Raw genomic sequence first — 20,295 nt, 5'->3', positions numbered from 1 at the left:
CAAACACGTTTCATCCAACAATTTTTCCCAAAACAATTTCCCAGAGAAGTACCCCCATGATCTCTATTACACCAACAGACATTGCTCAAACAACAAAAGTCACTCGGATAACCACAGGATCTCCGACAATTGCTCCCACAGCAACAGATCCTCCAACGACATCTACTGGTGTTCTCAAAACAATCACTGCTCTAACAATAGATTCACCCACAACAGCATTCCCTACATCACCAACCAATCAGTTTTCTCCAAAATCAACTGACCCAACAACAAGAGTTCCTTCTACCCCAACATCTTCTTTGAGCACCAAGGTCGATTCACCAGGAGTTGAATCTCCTACAATTATTGGTGTCACAACAGACTCTCCTAAAACAGCATTTGCTGCAAAAACAGAGATCCCTCCCACAACACAGGTTCCCACGGCAGCACAGGCACAAACAACTGATGTGCCAGCGACAGCAACAGTTGCTATTGCTACAGCAGGTTATTCCACATCAACTGCTTCTCCCACACCAGCTGCTCCAGTAACACCAGTTGATGCAACAGTCCTATCTCCGACAACCATTCCAACAGTATCTCCAAAAACAGTGGCTGTTCCCTCAGATTTTCCCTCAACAGTTTTTCCAACAATTTCTCCCACAGCAAGTGCTCTGACAACGGTCATTCCAGTTAGAGTTGATTCCACAACAATCACTCAAATGACAGATTCTCCCACAACAGCTTCTGCTCCTGCAAAAGAGGAACTACAAACAGCAGGTGTCACCGCAACGACAGCCACTCAAACAACTTCACTCTCTCTGACAATTAGTGCACCAACAAAAACATTTTATCTCACAACCTCAACTGCTTCACCAGTCAGAACTGTTGACTCCAGTACAGAGCTGTTTTCTACTGTTAGCACACCAACGTCGGCCGGTTCAAGAACAAGGACACCATTTTCGTCCACACTTGATCCAACAACAGGTTTTGGCTCATCAGTTTTCCCAACAAGTGGTCCCACAACAGCGCATTATTCCTTGACAACCTTGGCTCCAAATACTGGTGTTCTCACAAAAATAGCAACCCCAACCAGCCTTCAAATTACATCACCTGCAAATGCTGTTAGTTTTACAACTTCTACCATCTTATCTACAACATTTGCACAAGGAACTGGTCTTCCTTCAACAACCATTGCTCTCACAACAACATATACTCCCAAAAAGTCATTGGCTCCAACAAGTGGTGTTCCCACGACAACTCCTGTCTCAACTGCAGAATCTCCCTCAACAGTTACCCCCAAAACACAATTTACTTTCTCCAAATTTTCTCCCACATCAACTGATCCAACAGGTCTCATAACAGCAGTCCCTCCAACAACCGCAGTTTCTTTTACAACGCCTTTTTCTACTACAAAGGCTGTTTCAACAACAGTGGCACCTCAGATCTCAGATTCTCCCATTACAGCATCTGATACAAAAACAGAGATCCCTCCAACCACAGATGTTTCAGCTCCAACGTCGACTCAAACCAAGTCAGTCTCTGATTCAAGCGCTTTCACGAAAACAGTTATTCCAGTAACAACAGATGTGTCAACAGTCTCACCAACTGAATTTGGTCGAACAGCAGAATTTGCTCTGACAACACGTATCGCTCACAGAAAAACAGTCACTCCAACAGCAAAAGTCTCTTCAACAGTCTCTCCTTCAACCTTTATCCCCACAAAAGTTGTTTCAACAACCACTGCATCACCAACTGCCCTCACAAAAGGTTTCACTACAACAGTTGCTCCTACAAGGACATATTCTCTCACAACTGCAATTGTTCCAACAACAGAAAATGTCCGAATAACAAATGGTTATTCAATACCATTTCTATCTACAAAAAATGTTGTTCCAACTACAACGGTTGTTTCAAAGACATTATTTCCAACATCTCATAAGCCTGGGGTTCCCATCACAAACCTTGCAGTAACATCTGCTCCAACAACTGGTCTGACGACAACAGCTCGCAGAAAAACAGTCGCTCCAACAACAATTACTCACACAACTACAGATTCTCCCCCAACATCTGCCCTAGCAACAGGATTTCCCACATCACCACCTTTAAATAGCGTCCACGGTACAGCTGATTCCCCAACCGTCTTAAGTTCAACTCTTGTTCCGACTACAACAGCCATTTCAGTTGGAGTGTCTCCAGCGACAAATGCTTTCACAATGGCAGTTCCTCTAGCAACAGTTCCTTCCACGACATCTGCCTCAGTTTTAGGAACAGGAACATCATATCAAACAACAGTTGATGCAACAACAGGTTTTCCGACAACAACTGCACCCACAACAGCAGATTATTCCATGACATCACTGGCCCGAACAAGTGGTGTAGCCACATCATCATCCATTCCAACAACAACAGGATCTCCTATAGCAACGGCCCCGCCATACACATTGGCTCCAACAACTGATTCCAGAGCAAACAATGCTCCCACAACAGTTGTTTCAGCAGAAACAATGTCTCGAACAACAGTTACTCCAACCACAGCGGCTCTTACTCCAACGAATGGTGATGCCACCACGACCACTGAATCCCCAGCAGTCAGACCTTCAAGTGTTGTTCTGACTACAACAGCTATGTCAACAACAACCTTGTCTCCAACAGCAGGAGCCTCAATCGTAAGAACAGTTTCTCCGCCAGGTGGTTTCACAACAGCAGATTACTCTAGGACACCGTTGGCTCCAGAAACTGGAGAAGCCACATCATCTGGCCAAACAAGGACAATCTCTCATACAAGTGTTTACACAAAAACATTTGCAGACTCAGTAACAACTCCAGTCACTCAAACAAAAGGCTTCCCCGTGACAGTTTCTTCCAAAATGACAGATTCTCTGCCAGCCGTGTCCACTACAACTGCGAAGGTTGTAACGGAAGTTAATCCTGCTAATCCAACTACAACAGTTATTTCTCAAAAAATATCTCCCACAACAACAGCCGCTCACAAAAACGAGGTTCCCACAGCAATAGTTGCAGCAACTGATCCTTCAACAATACTCTATCCAAAAACCTCATCTCCCTCAAAAAACATTGCTTTGACATCAACAAAATCTCTGACAACATTATTCCCAACGAGTGCAGTATCTCCAACAACAAAGACCTTCTCTTCAACAACAGCTTATTCTGCAACAATCTTACCAACAACAACTGGTGTTCCTTCAACAGCAGTTACTCCAGTAACAACAGTCTCACCTACGATAACCTTCCCACTCAATGTAACAGCCGTTTCAACAGTGACAGTATCTCCAACAATGGTTGGTCAAACAATTGCTTTCACCCCAACAACTGGTTTTCCCACTAAAACAGTCTCTCCTAAAATTAACGTTTTCCCCACAACAGTATCTGCTCCAACAGTCAATTCAACATTCTCACCTGCAACAACTGTTGCTCAAACTAAAACAACCATTTCAACAACCGCATTGTCGCCAACTACTGCTGTTACAATAGCAGTTTCTCCCAAAACGGTTCCCATGACAGGAGTTGCTATTACTACATCAGATTCTTCTCCAACTGCAAGTGATCCAAAAACAACGCTAGCTCCAAAAGCAGATCATTCAGCAAAAGTCTCCCCTACAGTGCAATCTCCCCAAACAACAGTATATCCGGCAACAATTTCTGCGACATCAATGGACCCTTCTTCCACAGGTGTTCCCACAACACTGAACACAACAGCGTTTCCTCCAAAAATGTATTCTGCAACAAAAATAGCACCACGAACAACAGTTGATTCAACAACAGTCTCTCTGACAACTGTTGCGCCCATCAAAGCTGCGTCTCTTACAACACCAAATTCTCTTAAACCAACTTCTCCAACAGTTGCTCTGAATACCTATATATCCCCTCAAGCAAGTACTACAACCAGTCGTTTCACAACTGTCCCAGTTACAATAGCTGCTTCATCAATGGTCTCTGCTACAACAAAAGTAGTCTTGAAACCAGTAGTCCCTTCAATGACAACAAATGGGCCAGTAATAACAGTTGCTTCAACAACAGCCCCTCCTCCAAAAACTTTTTCACCCACTACAACTGTTGATTCACCAATGGTTTTGCTAACAACAGGAGTCACCCCAAAAACTCGCGTTCCCTCTTCAACAATTGCAGTTCAAACTATGCCAGTTGCAACAAGACTATCTGCCACATCAGTGACCACCCCAACAGCGAGTGCTCCAACAACAACACTTGCTTTGTCTACAAAAATCTCTACTCCAATAACCAGTATTCTCACAACAGCAGTGACTCCCATCAAATCAGTCTCCCCTTCAACAACTGTTCAGACAAAAGATACAGCACAAAATGCTCATTCAACAGTTGTCCCGACAAGAGCCTATGGTGTCAGTATTACAGCTTCTCCGACGACAGCAGTTGCTCTCACAAGAAAAGATTCCGTGACAACAGCAGATGGCCCATCAACTGGTGTTCCCACCGTAGTTGCTTATACCAGAACGATCACTTCAAAATCAACTTTTTCTACGACAATAGCTGGGGTTCCCTCCAAAACGGAAACCACATTAATTCCTCCAACAGCGAGTGTAGATCACACGGCTCAAGTGTCTCCGCTAACCGCCACTGTTCATCCCACTTTAGCTATTGATAGTACAACTACAAGTCATCCATCCACATCTCTTACAACAATGGAAACTTTGACCTCAACTGTTGCTCTCACTATAACAGCTGCCCCAACAGTTTCAGCAACAAGAACTGTTTCTCCCACAACGACATCTTCTCCGTCCTTAGTCAGCAAAACAACTACAGATTCTCCAACAAGTACAACTGGCCCCCCTGCAGAAGTTAAGCCGATTACAACAGCAACATTTATTCCTCCAGCCACTATCCTGAACCCCACGGAAAGTACAACACTAGTCTCTGTAAAAACAAATTCCACAACATCAACTGCAGCTGTAACAACTGCGACTTTAACCTCAACAACAACCAATGCTCCAACCAAAGAAGTAAAAATAACCACCACAGTATGGCTGCCAAAGACTAGTCCTTCTGAAAACACTGCTGTTAGGACAAGAGTTGTTCAAACTACAACAGCTCCAAAAGTGACAGCTGCTCCCACTGCAACAGTTGTTCTAACTTCGATGGCTTCTGATACCGCAAGAGTGCCTGCAACAACAGATGCTCCAACAAGAACTGCTGCCGGCCAAAAAGGGCGCTTTACATCACCAGCTATGACATCAGCAACCCCCTTACCGACCACAGTTGCTCACACTCAAACTGCAAGCAAATCGCCTGCTGCTTCAACTCCAGCCTATTTTCCAACTACCACGGCAGCAGCTTTCAAGGCAACAGTCACCGTGGCCACTGTTACTTCGTCAACTACTAATGTCGCTGAAACTAGGGCTTCGTCAGCAACATCTCCAGTACGAAGACCTTTTCAAGCATCAACTGCTCTTTTCACATCTGATTCAACATCACTGTCACCTCCAACTGCTTCCTTGAAAACAACTGCTGCATTGACAACAACGGCTCTGACCTCATCTTCGCGAATATCAATGCCTATCTTGAACTCAACAGCAAACATGATTGTGACACTACCTGCCGCTTTTACATCGACTAGTGAGGCCACAGTTCCACAGACGACAAACAAGCCACTTGTTCTTAAGTTCACTGTTTCATATGTATTAATTAAAACCTATACAGAAGACTTGAATGACCCCAACAGCAGAGCATTTGAGGAATTTGAAGAAAAGTTTGTTTCTTGGGTAAGAAAGATGATCACTTTTACAATTAATATAATATTCATGTCATCTATCATCAACGTTTACATCACCAGTACAAACTAAAATGATGCAGTGATGTGTTTTTTTTTTTTTTTTTTTTAAATTTACAGTGTGAGAGTTTCACCAAAGAAGAATTTGGGAACCAAATCAGCCATTGTAATGTGAAAAAGCTGAGGTAAGTGTTTGATGAGCAAGCAATTCAAGTTTTGTTTGTTTTTGTTTTTTTTTTAACTCATGCACACATATTGAAGTACCGTATTTCAGTGTAATGATGTACTGTTTCCATGCAGAAAATCATCATGTACATCACCCCAAAACACAGTCGAGGTGGAGTTTGAGGCTGAATTGATGTGGCCTTCTGGAATATCCGAACCACCTTCCAGAATACAAATCATGCAAACATTGAGAAAGGCAGTGGAAAATCCTGGAAATTCAAGTCTGATCTTCATTCCCAACTCAATGCAGCTGGCAGGTCAGGTGATAGACCACAATGTCACATTGGATTATTTACGGTTTTCCAATGTGTGAGAGGACTTGAAAGTAAATTTGAAAGTTAAAATATTACCTTCAAGCAAATCAAGAATCAGAACAGTCAATATTCATGTTAAATTATTGGATGTCTAATTTGCATTCATTGTGGTTTTCACATTTGTTTCACATTTTGTTTTTCCAAAAGGGATTCCAGGCCAAGCAAGTTCTCCTACTGTTTACACTGCCATTTGCTCCATTCAAGATACATTTTCAAAAGAACTCAATGACCCCAACAGCACAGAGTTTAACATCCTAGAGGCCAAATTCATTGACTGGGTAAGAGCACTATTGTGCTGTTCATTGTTTTATTTTATTCTATTGATTCATTTTATTTGACTGAAAATTTGAAATCCTAGTGTCAGAGTGCAACCAAAGAAAAGTGTGGAAACCAAAAGGGCCACTGCAAACTGAAAACCCTCAGGTAGGAAGTGAATGCTCATTGTCGGGTATAAAGTTAAGAGGATGATGTATAGTTGATGGATAATTCTATTTTAATTCAAAACACTTTTCTCATCCAGGAAATCCCCAAACGCTGCTCATGAAAACACTGTTGAAGCTGAGTTTGAGGTCCAGTTGCCCTGGTTGAGTCCCACATCAGAACCTCCTTCTCAAGCATTCATAGCGCAAGCCTTGATGAGAGAAGCTGAGAATTCTGGACGTTTCCAAATCATCATCATTTCCAATTCAATCCGCATGACAGGTGAGGTAATGGCAGTTGGATGGTTACGCACTATAAATTGTGTCAATGCGTTAATGGGTCAATAAACATAAGTCATTTAATAGGACCCTTGCAAAATGCTGAGGTGATACATTTTCATATTTTGTACTTTATTCAATCGCTGATAATTCTCAAAGGTTTTGAGTTCATTTGCATGGCATTACTGCTTTCACTCTAAAAATGTTTTGAAACTAGACATTTACTTTTGAAACTAGCAATTTCGAGGAATTGTTCACACCAGTGTGCCATGCCTTTGCACCACATTATTCGCCTGCACCAGGGATCATTTGCTGATCCGTCATTAACCCCCCAAATATGTCTGACTGCAACAAAAAAAAACCAATACATTAAAATAGAACTATGGAGAACCAAAGACACATAAGCTTTGCATAATCAAAATGCATGCTACGAACACTGAGAGATACATATGACATCCTGATTCATGCCAACACAGGGGTGACAGAGTGCAGAAGCATTATCCATCCACACCAAAGTAGGCTTCTTCTGTCTTCTGGCTTCCACTGTCAGTTCCTCCTTCATCTCTGACTCCTCACTGATCATTTATATTATCACTTATCATTTTACATACAGCAATATAGCATATCATTTGTTACTTATAATTCGTTAAATCTGGCTGGTTTTCATTCTCAGCAGGTCCAGTTGAGGACACCGCAACTTCCCCAGAAGCGCCATCAAGCCGTTCAATTGTTTACACTGTAACGTCCACCATTCACAAGGAATTGTTCACAGAAGATCTGAACGACCCCAGCAGCAGGAAGTACAAAGATCTTCAAGAAAAACTTGTCACCTGGGTGAGGATGAATCTCTCTCTGTCTTTCTCTCTCTCTCACACATACACACAATAATATACATAATATGCAACTGTATGTACTGAGACAGGCACTCTAATATTTCTTTTGACAGTGTGAGTGTGCCTCCAGTGAAAAGTGTGGAAATACAATCAGCCACTGCAGACTCATCAAATTCAGGTACTTTTATGTTTTTAAGATAATGGATTATTGTTCACTTTCCTTCATTTCACATGGACACATCATATGAGTCATTTATTTTGAACTACAGAAAGTCCTCTTGTACATCAGCCGAAAACTCAGTGGAAGCACTGTTTGAAGTTGAATGGATCTGGTTGACAGCCTCATCAGAACCTCTCACGAGGAAGTATGTTACTGAGATTTTAAGGACTGCAGCAAGAAATGCTGCTTATTCTGAAATAATGAGCATTCCCAACTCAATTCAAGTAGCAGGTGAGTCTGTTTTTTATTTGAGTCATTTTCTGTTTGTAAACCATAATGTGCCAAATATCAAAATGATTCAGTTGACGGTATATATATTGTGGATTTTGTGTCCACAGAAGGACCAGATGAAGAGCCAGGAAACACTTTGGCTCCTCCACCTGCTTATACTGCAATATGCTCCCTTCAAGAACCATTTACCAAAGAGTTGAATGACCCCAGCAGCACAGAGTTGAAGGACCTGGAAGCAAAATTAGTTAGTTGGGTGAGGACAAGTTAATGTTCACAGTCTTTATATTTGGTGATGTGTTGTGATATGTTTCAATATACACCATCAACACACAGTCCAGTCCATGTGAATGTCACAGGGTGAATGTAAACTCACTTTTTATATTTTCATAGTGTGAACATGCCACCAAAGAAAAGTGTGGAAACAAAAATGGCCACTGTAAACTCAGAAAATTAAGGTGAGAAGTTCGACTTTAAATTCAATTCAGAACAACATGAGTGCCAGTATTACACTCATTAGAGCAGTACACCGTCTGCTGAAATACCAAAGTATAAAACTCACCCTTTCTCCAGGAAATCTCAATGTGCCTCATCTGAAAACACTGTTGAAGCTGAGTTGGAGGTTCAGTTGCCCTGGTTGACTCCCACATCAGAAGCTCCTTCAGGAAAACACATCGCTGGAGCCTTAAAGAGAGCAGCAGAGAATTCTGGACGTTTCCAACTCACCATCATTTCCAGCTCAGTCCAGGTGACAGGTGAGACGACAGATTGCGTTTTCAGTTTTGACTTTCCAGATAGTATTATTTGGATGTGAGTGTTGGACTTAAAAACAACTTGAGGTTCTTTATTGTTGTCTATTTTCTTACTTACTAATTGTTAATTAAAACGAGTTACTGGTGAATGTAAAAGTGTTCATTTTGTACTGACTGTTCTTCATCGATAGCGAGTCACGTTGAAGACACCCCAACTGAACGAGAAGCCCCATCAGGTCCTCCACTAGTTTACACTGTGACCTCCACCATTGATGAAGAGCCCTTCACAGATGAACTGAACGACCCCAGCAGCAGGAAGTACAAAGATCTCCAGGAAGAACTGGTCAGCTGGGTGAGGACATCTTTAACTTCTCTCTTCATGATGGTTACATTTGGTTTTGTTTGAAGCTTTTTCATTGTCTGAGTGATGTACATAGTCCTGAGTGTAAACTGACTTGTGCTTCATTCCCAGTGTGAGTGTGCCTCCAGTGAAAAGTGTGGAAATACTATCAGCCACTGCAGACTCATCAAATTCAGGTACTTTTGTTGACATGGCTACTGAGCATTTTTGCTACTAGAGGAACTGCTGTGTTGTGTTGTGCTCATCACAGTCAATGTTCGGAAAACACACAACAAAACATCATCACATGACTCTAACTGACATTTGTGAATCCAGAGAGTCTTCATGCTCGGCCTCGGACACCACAGTTGAAGCAGAGTTTGAGGTTGAGTGGACCTTGTTGACTCCATCATCCAAACCTCCCTCCAGAAAACATGTTGTCAAAACTTTCAAGAACGCTGCTGCAAATCCTGGACATTCCAAAATCACCATCATTCCCAACTCAATCAAAGTAACAGGTCAGTGAGATTCATGACTGGTTGGATTCACTCTGCAGTGTTAGCAGATGTGTCACTAGTGGCTCCTGCCTTGGCTGCAGTTTTAACAACATCATGTAGTTGGTGAATCCTGAATTGAAACCCCAAATACAGTTGCCTGTCTTGTCTGCACTGTCCACCATCAATGAAGATTTTGAAGTTGAATTAGAACTGTCTCCATTGTTAATATCCATTTAATGAATTGCAGTTAACTGCTTTAAAGAAAGATAACCTCTGGTGTGGTTTGTATTTGTCCACAGAAGGTCCAGATGAAGAGTCAGGAAACACCTCGACTCCTCCACCTGCTTATACTGCAATATGCTCCCTTCAAGAACCATTTACCAAAGAGTTGAATGACCCCAGCAGCACAGAGTTCAAGGACCTGGAAGCAAAATTAGTTAGTTGGGTGAGGACAAGTTAATGTTCACAGCCGTTATATTTGGTGATGTGTTGTGATATGTTTCAATATACACCATCAACACACAGTCCAGTCCATGTGAATGTCACAGAGTGAATGTAACATGAGTTTTTATATTTTATTTCATAGTGTGAACATGCCACCAAAGAAAAGTGTGGAAACAAAAATGGCCACTGCAAACTCAGAAAATTAAGGTGGGAAGTTTGACTTTAAATTCACTGAACCATTATAGTGTCTGTATTATACTCATTTGATCAGACCATCTGTGACCATATGCGGAAATGAAAGTACTAAACTCACCCTTTCTCCAGGAAATCTCAATGTGCCTCATCTGAAACCACTGTTGAAGCTGAGTTGGAGGTTCAGTTGCCCTGGTTGACTCCCACATCAGAAGCTCCTTCAGGAAAACACATCGCTGGAGCCTTAAAGAGAGCAGCAGAGAATTCTGCACGTTTCCAACTCACCATCATTTCCAGCTCAGTCCAAGTGACAGGTGAGACGACAGATCACATTTTCAAACTTGATCAACTTCAGTGATTTGTCAAACTACATAGTTAATGATCCAAAAGAGTAATTAAACACTGAACCTGGTTGGTAGCGTAAACCGTCCCTCAAAACTCACCAACAACACACAGTATGAGTTACACTGATTTTGCACAAACCCCTTCATGGTAGCGCATAGATTCATTTAAGAGTCTTCATTTCCATCCTCCTGCTTTTCATCGATAGCGAGTCACGTTGAAGACTCCCCAACTGAACCAGAAGCCCCATCAGGTCCTCCACTTGTTTACACTGTGACCTCCACCATTGATGAAGAGCCCTTCACAGATGAACTGAACGACCCCAGCAACAGGAAGTACAAAGATCTGGAGGAAGAACTGGTCAGCTGGGTGAGGACATCTTTAACTTCTCTCTTCATGATGGTTACATTTGGTTTTGTTTGAAGCTTTTTCATTGTCTGAGTGATGTACATAGTCCTGAGTGTAAACTGACTTGTGCTTCATTCCCAGTGTGAGTGTGCCTCCAGTGAAAAGTGTGGAAATACTATCAGCCACTGCAGACTCATCAAATTCAGGTACTTTTGTTGACATGGCTACTGAGCATTTTTGCGACGAGAGGAACTGCTGTGTTGTGTTGTGCTCATCACAGTCAATGTTGAGAAAACACACAACAAAACATCATCACATGACTCTAACTGACATTTGTGAATCCAGAGAGTCTTCATGCTCGGCCTCGGACACCACAGTTGAAGCAGAGTTTGAGGTTGAGTGGACCTTGTTGACTCCATCATCCAAACCTCCCTCCAGAAAACATATTGTCAAAACTTTCAAGAACGCTGCTGCAAAACCTGGACATTCCAAAATCACCATCATTCCCAACTCAATCAAAGTAACAGGTCAGTGAGATTCATGTCTGGTTGGATTCACTCTGCAGTGTTAGCAGATGTGTCACTAGTGGCTCCTGCCATGCTAACGTTTTTACTGGCAACAATAATTGTCATTGTGAATACAGCCAAGTGTCTTCTCTTCACTGTCCACTCATAGTGAAGATCTTGACAGTGTCACAGTGATTGAAATACATAGAAAACAACATGTTCATTTTGAAGAAAGATAACCTCTGTTGTGGTGTGTATTTGTCTACAGAAGTTCCAGATGAAGAGCCAGGAAACACCTCGACTCCTCCACCTGCTTATACTGCAATATGCTCCCTTCAAGAACCATTTACCAAAGAGTTGAATGACCCCAGCAGCACAGAGTTCAAGGACCTGGAAGCAAAATTAGTTAGTTGGGTGAGGACAAGTTAATGTTCACAGTCTTTATATTTGGTGATGTGTTGTGATATGTTTCAATATACACCATCAACACACAGTCCAGTCCATGTGAATGTCACAGGGTGAATGTAAACTGACTTTTTATATTTTAATTTCATAGTGTGAACATGCCACCAAAGAAAAGTGTGGAAACAAAAATGGCCACTGCAAACTCAGAAAATTAAGGTGAGAAGTTCGACTTTTAGTTCAATAAAACATAATAGCGTCTTTATTATACTCTTTAGATCAGACAAGTGCACCATCAGAGCAAATACCAAAGTACTAAACTCACCCTTTCTCCAGGAAATCTCAATGTGCTTCATCTGAAACCACTGTTGAAGCTGAGTTGGAGGTTCAGTTGCCCTGGTTGAGTCCCACATCAGAAGCTCCTTCAGGAAAACACATCGCTGGAGCCTTAAAGAGAGCAGCAGAGAATTCTGGACGTTTCCAACTCACCATCATTTCCAGCTCAGTCCAGGTGACAGGTGAGACAACAGATCACATTTTCAAAATTGATCAGTGTCCAAGGGCACGGCTGACGACTATTTGGACATGTGCCTGAATTAAAAACTTGCACGGATTGATCGCTGTATTGTAAAACTACATCCAACTTTTTATGTTGAACATTAGAAATGTTTGGTCATTTGTGTTCTGCCATCTATTTCTTCATAGCGAGTCACGTTGAAGACTCCCCAACTGAACCAGAAGCCCCATCAGGTCCTCCACTTGTTTACACTGTGACTTCCACCATTGATGAAGAGCCCTACACAGATGAACTGAACGACCCCAGCAGCAGGAAGTACAAAGATCTGGAGGAAGAACTGGCCAGCTGGGTGAGGACATCTTTAACTTCTCTCTTCATGATGGTTACATTTGGTTTTGTTTGAAGCTTTTTCATTGTCTGAGTGATGTACATAGTCCTGAGTGTAAACTGACTTGTGCTTCATTCCCAGTGTGAGTGTGCCTCCAGTGAAAAGTGTGGAAATACTATCAGCCACTGCAGACTCATCAAATTCAGGTACTTTTGTTGACATGGCTACTGAGCATTTTTGCGACTAGAGGAACTGCTGTGTTGTGTTGTGCACATCACAGTCACTGTTGAGAAAACACACAACAAAACATCATCACATGACTCTAACTGACATTTGTGAATCCAGAGAGTCTTCATGCTCAGCCTCGGACACCACAGTTGAAGCAGAGTTTGAGGTTGAGTGGACCTTGTTGACTCCATCATCCAAACCTCCCTCCAGAAAACATGTTGTCAAAACTTTCAAGAACGCTGCTGCAAATCCTGGACATTCCAAAATCACCATCATTCCCAACTCAATCAAAGTAACAGGTCAGTGAGATTCATGACTGGTTGGATTCACTCTGCAGTGTTAGCAGATGTGTCACTAGTGGCTCATGACATGGCTGCATTTTTTCCATCAACTTGAAGTTGATAAATCCTCAATTTATAATCCAAATACTCAGCTGTCTCCTCTGCACTGTCCACCCTCAGTGAAGAGTTTGAAGTTAACTTAAGGTGTTTCTATTGTTGAAATGATTGACAAAGAAATGCACTGGTGTAAAGAAAAATAACCTCTGGTGTGGTTTGTATTTGTCCACAGAAGGTCCAGATGAAGAGTCAGGAAACACTTTGGCTCCTCCAGCTGCTTATACTGCAATATGCTCCCTTCAAGAACCATTTACCAAAGAGTTGAATGACCCCAGCAGCACAGAGTTGAAGGACCTGGAAGCAAAATTAGTTAGTTGGGTGAGGACAAGTTAATGTTCACAGTCTTTATATTTGGTGATGTGTTGTGATATGTTTCAATATACACCATCAACACACAGTCCAGTCCATGTGAATGTCACAGGGTGAATGTAAACTGACTTTTTATATTTTATTTCATAGTGTGAACATGCCACCAAAGAAAAGTGTGGAAACAAAAATGGCCACTGTAATCTCAGAAAATTAAGGTGAGAAGTTTGACTTTAAATTCAATGAACCCCTACAGTGTCTGGATTGAACTCAATGATCAGACAAGTACACCTTCTTCTGAAATACCAAAATACGAAACTCATTCATTCTTCAGGAAATCTCAATGTGCCTCATCTGAAAACACTGTTGAAGCTGAGTTGGAGGTTCAGTTGCCCTGGTTGACTCCCACATCAGAAGCTCCTTCAGGAAAACACATCGCTGGAGCCTTAAAGAGAGCAGCAGAGAATTCTGGACGTTTCCAAGTCACCATCATTTCCAGCTCAGTCCAAGTGACAGGTGAGACGACAGATTGCGTTTTCAGTTTAGACTTTGCAGATATTATTATATGGATGTGAGTTTTTGACTACAAAATGACTTGAGGTTCTTAATTGTTGTCTATCGCGTTACTAGCGAATCATGAATTAAAATAAGCTACTGGTGAATGTAAAAGTGTTCATTTTGTACTGACTGTTCTTCATCGATAGCGAGTCACGTTGAAGATTCTCCAACTGAACCAGAAGCCCCATCAGGTCCTCCACTTGTTTACACTGTGACCTCCACCATTGATGAAGAGCCCTTCACAGATGAACTGAACGACCCCAGCAGCAGGAAGTACAAAGATCTCCAGGAAGAACTGGTCAGCTGGGTGAGGACATCTTTAACTTCTCTCTTCATGATGGTTACATTTGGTTTTGTTTGAAGCTTTTTCATTGTCTGAGTGATGTACATACTCCTGAGTGTAAACTGACTTGTGCTTCATTCCCAGTGTGAGTGTGCCTCCAGTGAAAAGTGTGGAAATACTATCAGCCACTGCAGACTCATCAAATTCAGGTACTTTTGTTGACATGGCTTCTGAGCATTTTTGCTACTAGAGGAACTGCTGTGTTGTGTTGTGCTCATCACAGTCAATGTTGAGAAAACACACAACAAAGCATCATCACATGACTCTAACTGACATTTGTGAATCCAGAGAGTCTTCATGCTCGGCCTCGGACACCACAGTTGAAGCAGAGTTTGAGGTTGAGTGGACCTTGTTGACTCCATCATCCAAACCTCCCTCCAGAAAACATGTTGTCAAAACTTTCAAGAACGCTGCTGCAAATCCTGGACATTCCAAAATCACCATCATTCCCAACTCAATCAAAGTAACAGGTCAGTGAGATTCATGTCTGGTTGGATTCACTCTGCAGTGTTAGCAGATGTGTCACTAGTGGCTCCTGCCTTGGCTGCAGTTTTAACAACATCATGAAGTTGGTGAATCCTGAATTGAAACCCCAAATACAGTTGCCTGTCTTGTCTGCACTGTCCACCCTCAGTGAAGAGTTTGAAGTTGACTTACAGTGTTTCTATTGTTGAACTGATTGACAAAGAAATGCACTGGAGTAAAGAAAAATAACCTCTGGTGTGGTTTGTGTTTGTCCATAGAAGGTCCAGACGAAGAGTCAGGAAGCACCTCGACTCCTCCACCTGCTTATACTGCAATATGCTCCCTTCAAGAACCATTTACCAAAGAGTTGAATGACCCCAGCAGCACAGAGTTCAAGGACCTGGAAGCAAAATTAGTTAGTTGGGTGAGGACAAGTTAATGTTCACAGCCTTTATATTTGGTGATGTGTTGTGAGACGTTTCAATATATACCATCAACACACAGTCCAGTCCATGTAAATGTCACAGGGTGAATGTAAACTGACTTTTTATATTTTAATTTCATAGTGTGAACATGCCACCAAAAAAAAGTGTGGAAACAAAAATGGCCACTGCAAACTCAGAAAATTAAGGTGAGAAGTTTGACTTTAAATTCAATGAACCCCTACAGTGTCTGTATTGTACTCAATGATCAGACAAGTACACCTTCTTCTGAAATACCAAAGTACGAAACTCGTTCTTTTTCCAGGAAATCTCAATGTGCTTCATCTGAAACCACTGTTGAAGCTGAGTTGGAGGTTCAGTTGCCCTGGTTGACTCCCACATCAGAAGCTCCTTCAGGAAAACACATCGCTGGAGCCTTAAAGAGAGCAGCAGAGAATTCTGGACGTTTCCAACTCACCATCATTTCCAGCTCAGTCCAAGTGACAGGTGAGACCACAGATCACATTTTCAAACTTGATCAACTTCAGTGATTTGTCAAACTACATAGTTAATGATCCAAAAGAGTAATTAAACACTGAACCTGGTTGGTAGCGTAAACCGTCCCTCAAAACTCACCAACAACACACAGTATGAGTTACACTGATTTTGTACAAACCCCTTCATGGTAGCGCATAGATTCATTTAAGAGTCTTTATTTCCATCCTCCTGCTTTTCATCGATAGCGAGTCACGTTGAAGACTCCCCAACTGGACCAGAAGCCCCATCAGGTCCTCCACTTGTTTACACTGTGACCTCCACCATTGATGAAGAGCCCTTCACAGATGAACTGAACGACCCCAGCAGCAGGAAGTACAAAGATCTCCAGGAAGAACTGGTCAGCTGGGTGAGGACATCTTTAACTTCTCTCTTCATGATGGTTACATTTGGTTTTGTTTGATGCTTTTTCATTGTCTGAGTGATGGACATAGTCCTGAGTGTAAACTGACTTGTGCTTCATTCCCAGTGTGAGTGTGCCTCCAGTGAAAAGTGTGGAAATACTATCAGCCACTGCAGACTCATCAAATTCAGGTACTTTTGTTGACATGGCTACTGAGCATTTTTGCTACTAGAGCAACTGCTGTGTTGTGTTGTGCACATCACAGTCAATGTTGAGAAAACACACAACAAAGCATCATCACATGACTCTAACTGACATTTGTGAATCCAGAGAGTCTTCATGCTCGGCCTCGGACACCACAGTTGAAGCAGAGTTTGAGGTTGAGTGGACCTTGTTGACTCCATCATCCAAACCTCCCTCCAGAAAACATGTTGTCAAAACTTTCAAGAACGCTGCTGCAAAACCTGGACATTCCAAAATCACCATCATTCCCAACTCAATCAAAGTAACAGGTCAGTGAGATTCATGTCTGGTTGGATTCACTCTGCAGTGTTAGCAGATGTGTCACTAGTGGCTCCTGCCTTGGCTGCAGTTTTAACAACATCATGAAGTTGGTGAATCCTGAATTGAAACCCCAAATACAGTTGCCTGTCTTGTCTGCACTGTCCACCATCAATGAAGAGTTTGAAGTTGAATTAGAACTGTCTCCATTGTTAATATCCATTTAGTGAATTGCAGCAAACTGCTTTAAAGAAAAATAACCTCTGGTGTGGTGTGTGTTTGTCCATAGAAGGTCCAGATGAAGAGTCAGGAAACACCTCGACTCCTCCACCTGCTTATACTGCAATATGCTCCCTTCAAGAACCATTTACCAAAGAGTTGAATGACTGCAGCAGCACAGAGTTCAAGGACCTGGAAGCAAAATTAGTTAGTTGGGTGAGGACAAGTTAATGTTCACAGCCTTTATATTTGGTGATGTGTTGTGATATGTTTCAATATACACCATCCACATATAGTCCAGTCCATGTGAATGTCACAGGGTGAATGTAAACTGACTTTTTATATTTTAATTTCATAGTGTGAACATGCCACCAAAGAAAAGTGTGGAAACAAAAATGGCCACTGCAAACTCAGAAAATTAAGGTGAGAAGTTCGACTTTTCGTTCAATGAAACATCATAGTGTTTGTATTGTACTCTTTCATTTTTAAACTTTTAAACTCAGAAAATTAAGGTCAGAAGTTCAACTTTAAATTCAATTCAGAACCACATCAGTGTCAGTATTATACTCATTAGAGCAGTACACCTTCTGCTGAAATACCAAAGAATAAAACTCACCTTTTCTCCAGGAAATCTCAATGTGCCTCATCTGAAAACACTGTTGAAGCTGAGTTGGAGGTTCAGTTGCCCTGGTTGACTCCCACATCAGAAGCTCCTTCAGGAAAACACATCGCTGGAGCCTTAAAGAGAGCACTAGAGAATTCTGGACGTTTCCAACTCACCATCATTTCCAGCTCAGTCCAAGTGACAGGTGAGACGACAGATCACATTTTCAGTTTTGACTTTCCAGATAGTATTATTTGGATGTGAGTGTTGGACTTAAAAACAACTTGAGGTTCTTTATTGTTGTCTATTTTCTTACTTGCTAATTGTGAATTAAAATAAGTTATTGGTGAATGTAAAAGTGTTTATGTTTGTTCTGGTATCTATTTCTTCATAGCGAGTCACGTTGAAGATTCTCCAACTGAACCAGAAGCCCCATCAGGTCCTCCACTTGTTTACACTGTGACCTCCACCATTGATGAAGAGCCCTTCACAGATGAACTGAACGACCCCAGCAGCAGGAAGTACAAAGATCTGGAGGAAGAACTGGTCAGCTGGGTGAGGACATCTTTAACTTCTCTCTTCATGATGGTTACATTTGGTTTTGTTTGAAGCTTTTTCATTGTCTGAGTGATGTACATAGTCCTGAGTGTAAACTGACTTGTGCTTCATTCCCAGTGTGAGTGTGCCTCCAGTGAAAAGTGCGGAAATACTATCAGCCACTGCAGACTCATCAAATTCAGGTACTTTTGTTGACATGGCTACTGAGCATTTTTGCGACTAGAGGAACTGCTGTGTTGTGTTGTGCACATCACAGTCACTGTTGAGAAAACACACAACAAAGCATCATCACATGACTCTAACTGACATTTGTGAATCCAGAGAGTCTTCATGCTCGGCCTCGGACACCACAGTTGAAGCAGAGTTTGAGGTGGAGTGGACCTTGTTGACTCCATCATCCAAACCTCCCTCCAGAAAACATGTTGTCAAAACTTTCAAGAACGCTGCTGTAAATCCTGGACATTCCAAAATCACCATCATTCCCAACTCAATCAAAGTAATAGGTCGGTAACATACAGTAGATGTATGCTGCTTTTCATTTTTAATTTTGACCCTGACTTCATTCCACTTTTAGTAGGTCATGTTGACGAACCAGAAACTCCATTAGGTCCTCCACTTGTTTACACTGTAACTTCCGTCATTGATGGAGAGCCATTTACTGAAGAACTGAACGACCCCAGCAGCAGGAAGTACAAAGAGCTTGAGGAAAAAGTTGTTCACTGGGTGAGGAGATGTTTCAACTGCATAGATGTCATGGGTCTCTGGACAACACACTTTTGTCATATTTTTATTTATATGTCATGTTTTAGTCAATGTATGGTTTTCTTAAATTCACAGTGTGAGAGCGTCACCAAACAATACCTTGACATTGAACATGTGGTGTGTAAACTACTAAAATTCAGGTACCAACTTTGAGTTGAAAGCAAGTGAATTATCACACTTAAAAATCGAAGATGTTTAGTGCCTTTCTAACAGACATTTATTTATTTTAGGAATCCTTCATCCACATCACTGGCCACTGGAGTTGAAGCGGAGTTTGACATTGAATTTATCACCCCAACTCGCCCAACGCTATTTCTGACAAGTAAAGAAGTACAAGACTCCTTCAGAAAGGCCTCATTGAAACCAGCAAATTCCCAAATATACATAATTCCAGATTCAGTCCAAGTAAAAGGTCAGTTAATACTAGATGTCTCAAATCATTCCTGCCTGTCACCTAAACAGAATTAAAAACAAGTTTTCTTATCTCACATCTCAACTACATCCTCTCTGGATACTAAAACCAGTACTCCATTTAAATATGACAAGAGAGAATAGTTTTTCCGAATGAGAATCAAAGATTGGATTACTTCCTCATAATGTTTGTTTTGGCTTCTGTCATCTGCAAGATCCAGCTAAAGACTCCCCAACTGAACCAGAAGCCCCATCAGGTCCTCCACTTGTTTACACTGTGACCTCCACCATTGATGAAGAGCCCTTTACTGAAGAACTGAACGACCCCAGCAGCAGGAAGTACAAAGAGCTTGAGGAAGAACTGCTCAGCTGGGTGAGGACACTTTCTCAATTAATTTACATCTGAATAATTTACTTTCAGTGCATTTAATGTTTTTTATGTTTTCATGATGAATTTTGAGCTTGGATTCATCCCATGGTTTCCGTTTATTCACAGTGTGAGACTGCCATCAAACAAAGTCTTGTCATTGAATCAGTTGGCTGCAAGCTCAAAGCCTTCAGGTATGAAGTCTGAGTAGAGAGGTGAAAAATACCGTTGTGTCATCTTGTGTCACTAACATATATATTTGCTTCAGACAACCTTCTTCCACTCAGAAGGACAGCGCAGTGGAAGTGGAGTTTGACATTCAATTTAGT

The 20,295-nt window shown here is 41.8% G+C and overlaps 1 protein-coding gene across 1 annotated transcript; it reads left to right on the top strand.

The window, feature by feature from the left end:
• Nucleotides 1-201: 201 nt before the first annotated feature.
• On the top strand, nt 202-20,173 carry LOC128755920 (mucin-17-like). Its single transcript, XM_053860030.1, has 50 exons — nt 202-5,732; nt 5,861-5,925; nt 6,041-6,222; nt 6,427-6,557; nt 6,638-6,702; nt 6,800-6,981; nt 7,651-7,811; nt 7,924-7,988; nt 8,080-8,261; nt 8,369-8,514; nt 8,652-8,716; nt 8,832-9,013; nt 9,202-9,362; nt 9,483-9,547; nt 9,687-9,868; nt 10,147-10,292; nt 10,434-10,498; nt 10,616-10,797; nt 11,034-11,194; nt 11,315-11,379; nt 11,519-11,700; nt 11,948-12,093; nt 12,236-12,300; nt 12,418-12,599; nt 12,787-12,947; nt 13,068-13,132; nt 13,272-13,453; nt 13,725-13,870; nt 14,012-14,076; nt 14,193-14,374; nt 14,563-14,723; nt 14,844-14,908; nt 15,048-15,229; nt 15,503-15,648; nt 15,791-15,855; nt 15,972-16,153; nt 16,390-16,550; nt 16,671-16,735; nt 16,875-17,056; nt 17,335-17,480; nt 17,623-17,687; nt 17,892-18,073; nt 18,263-18,423; nt 18,544-18,608; nt 18,748-18,929; nt 19,001-19,149; nt 19,264-19,328; nt 19,419-19,600; nt 19,815-19,972; nt 20,096-20,173. The coding sequence occupies exons 1-50, from the start codon at nt 699-701 to the stop codon at nt 20,171-20,173; spliced, it is 11,505 nt and encodes a 3,834-aa protein (XP_053716005.1). The 5' UTR covers nt 202-698.
• The last annotated feature ends 122 nt before the right edge of the window (nt 20,174-20,295 follow it).

Source organism: Synchiropus splendidus, chromosome 3 (assembly GCF_027744825.2).
Source record: "Synchiropus splendidus isolate RoL2022-P1 chromosome 3, RoL_Sspl_1.0, whole genome shotgun sequence".
In the NCBI taxonomy this organism is placed as follows: domain Eukaryota; kingdom Metazoa; phylum Chordata; class Actinopteri; order Syngnathiformes; family Callionymidae; genus Synchiropus; species Synchiropus splendidus.
This window is presented reverse-complemented; position numbering and strand designations above follow the sequence as displayed.